The 2,202-nt window shown below is 40.5% G+C and overlaps 1 protein-coding gene across 1 annotated transcript in view; it reads left to right on the plus strand.

Moving 5' to 3' along the window:
* The window catches only part of LOC117180744 (cystine/glutamate transporter-like), a 43,760-nt gene that overhangs the window by 32,412 nt on the left and 9,146 nt on the right, over positions 1-2,202 (plus strand). The window contains exons 3-5 of the mRNA XM_033373235.1: positions 473-605; positions 672-844; positions 919-1,064. Coding sequence (XP_033229126.1) covers positions 473-605; positions 672-844; positions 919-1,064 — 452 coding nt within the window. The remainder of the gene's footprint in view (positions 1-472; positions 606-671; positions 845-918; positions 1,065-2,202) is intronic.

Genomic DNA, 2,202 nt, shown 5'->3' on the forward strand with positions numbered 1-2,202 from the left:
CCTCCTTTTTCCCCTCATAATAGAGGCGAAAGTAGCATATATTTCCTGAAAACCTCGTTTGCGGAACGAAAGTAAAATTAGCGGGGCGAAAGTAAAATTTGCCGAGTGAAAGTGAAATCAGCAGGGCGAAAGTAAAATCAGCAGGGCGAAAGTAAAATTAGCGGGGCAGAAGTGAAATTAGCGGGGCGAAAGTAAAATTAGCGGGACAGAAGTGAAATTAGCGGGGCGAAAGTAAAAATTAGTCGATCAGAATTCAAGGCGCGAACAAAGCTACAGAAAAAGGCGACGGATCCGCTTTTCAGGGCCAAAAGGTGGCCACGGTCGAGAGTGGAATAAAATACTATATGCAACACGGATCGAAAGTAGATGCTTCGCTCGGGCAATAAACGCAGCTTCGGAGAAAATGGGATCCTTTTAATTCTTCAATTTTTAAGCAACTATTTGTATTCTCTCATCGATTTTTTCCGGATAGAGAAAGAAAAAAATTACCACAGCAACTGCCTCGCTGTCAACCATTTCCGCAGGCGACATCGCTGCCAGATAAGAGATGTTAATCAGCGCATAGCAGAGGGTCACCAAAGGAATTCCAATCATGATCGACCTTGGTAAATTCTTGGACGGATTCTTGATCTCTTCCGTAACATAATTCAAATTATTCCATCCATCATAAGCCCACAATCCTGTATAAAAAGCAGTCGCCAATTTTCCAATATTCAGACCTTCATCATCGTTCCCCAGATCATTTCTGAATTTGAATGGATCCCTCAGATGTTGCGTGTTACCCAGGATCAACTTGTAAGACCCTCCAACGATGACGACGAGGATCGCTATCAATTTTGCTGCCGTGAATGCATTTTGGACTCCGGTTGCTAAATTGACACTGTAGCAATTCACCAGGAGTATGACAACAATTGCCAGGAGTGCGACAAGTTTTACAACTTCCTGCGGAGGATCACATTCAGCAACGAAAGCCTCGACGGCATATTGGGCAAATGAGAGGCAAATTATCGCCATTTGCGAGGGTTTTAGGACCAGTGTTGACACCCAGGAGAAGAGAAACGCCGGTGGGGCGCCAAAGGCGTCCATGAAGTAGGCGTACTCTGCACCGCTGCTGGTGTTCATGGTACCTGCAAATAAATAAAAAGTTACCCTGTAGCTGAAAGCTTTCAATAGTTGAAAGCTCATGTGCAGAATTCCTGAAAACAAAACCAATAATCCAACGACCAAATTTGAACAACGCAAAATAAAATTTGAGCAGGTAAGGGGCCAACTTAAGTTACGTAACGCATTGTAGGCCCTCTCTAAGCCCCCACCTCCCCCCTGTAGCAAACCGTAACAAAATATTTCTACCCCCCGCCCCCTTCTTACTTTACTTAATTTTTAGTTAGACACCAAACTCTCGCTTTCAGTCAAGTGTCGGGGGTTGCCTTCAAATGGCCTTGGACTGATTTCGGGGGGACAGAAATGTAAACAGTGAGGGTTGCCTGACTCGTTTCCAAGTGGAATATATATAATGTCGCAACCGCTCTCGCCCTACTCCCATAGGAAACTGCACGAGCCAGCAGTTCTAGGAAGGCTGAGAACGGGGTGACTAAAAGCGAGAGTTTGGTGTATTTAAAATTTTGTTAATTTCTCAATTTACTTTAAACCAATTTCGAATATAAAAGATAGCTTTTTAACAAAGCACTTCAATTTTCAACAAAATAATTAAGGTTTAAACATAATAATTGCATTTTCATCCTAAAACGATAAATTCCCAACAAAAAAGTGTCATAATTTATATGACAAAAAAACAGAATTTTCAAAACCAAAAAGACGAATTTTCAACAAATTAAGATTTTTCCCCCAAGAAAGAAAGAAAAATGTATATAAATTGTTGAACCTTAAAGCCAAAAGACGAATTTTCTATACAAACGTTGAATTTTTAAACAAATAATATGACTTTTCAAGAAAAAATTAATTTTTCACGAAAGTGGTGCATTTTTACCAGAAATAAATACTTAAAAAAAATATGACCTTGAACCTGACGCGATAAAGGTCAGCGGACACCAGGTTCATAATCAGCGACCCCAAAAACCTATAACATATTTTTTTAAATTGTTTTACCATTTTTTCTCGATTTGACCTTCAAATGACCTTCAAATGACCTTGAACCTGAAGCGATAGAGTTCAACGGATGCCAGATTCGTAATTAGCGACTCC

Source organism: Belonocnema kinseyi, chromosome 9 (assembly GCF_010883055.1).
Source record: "Belonocnema kinseyi isolate 2016_QV_RU_SX_M_011 chromosome 9, B_treatae_v1, whole genome shotgun sequence".
NCBI lineage: Eukaryota > Metazoa > Arthropoda > Insecta > Hymenoptera > Cynipidae > Belonocnema > Belonocnema kinseyi.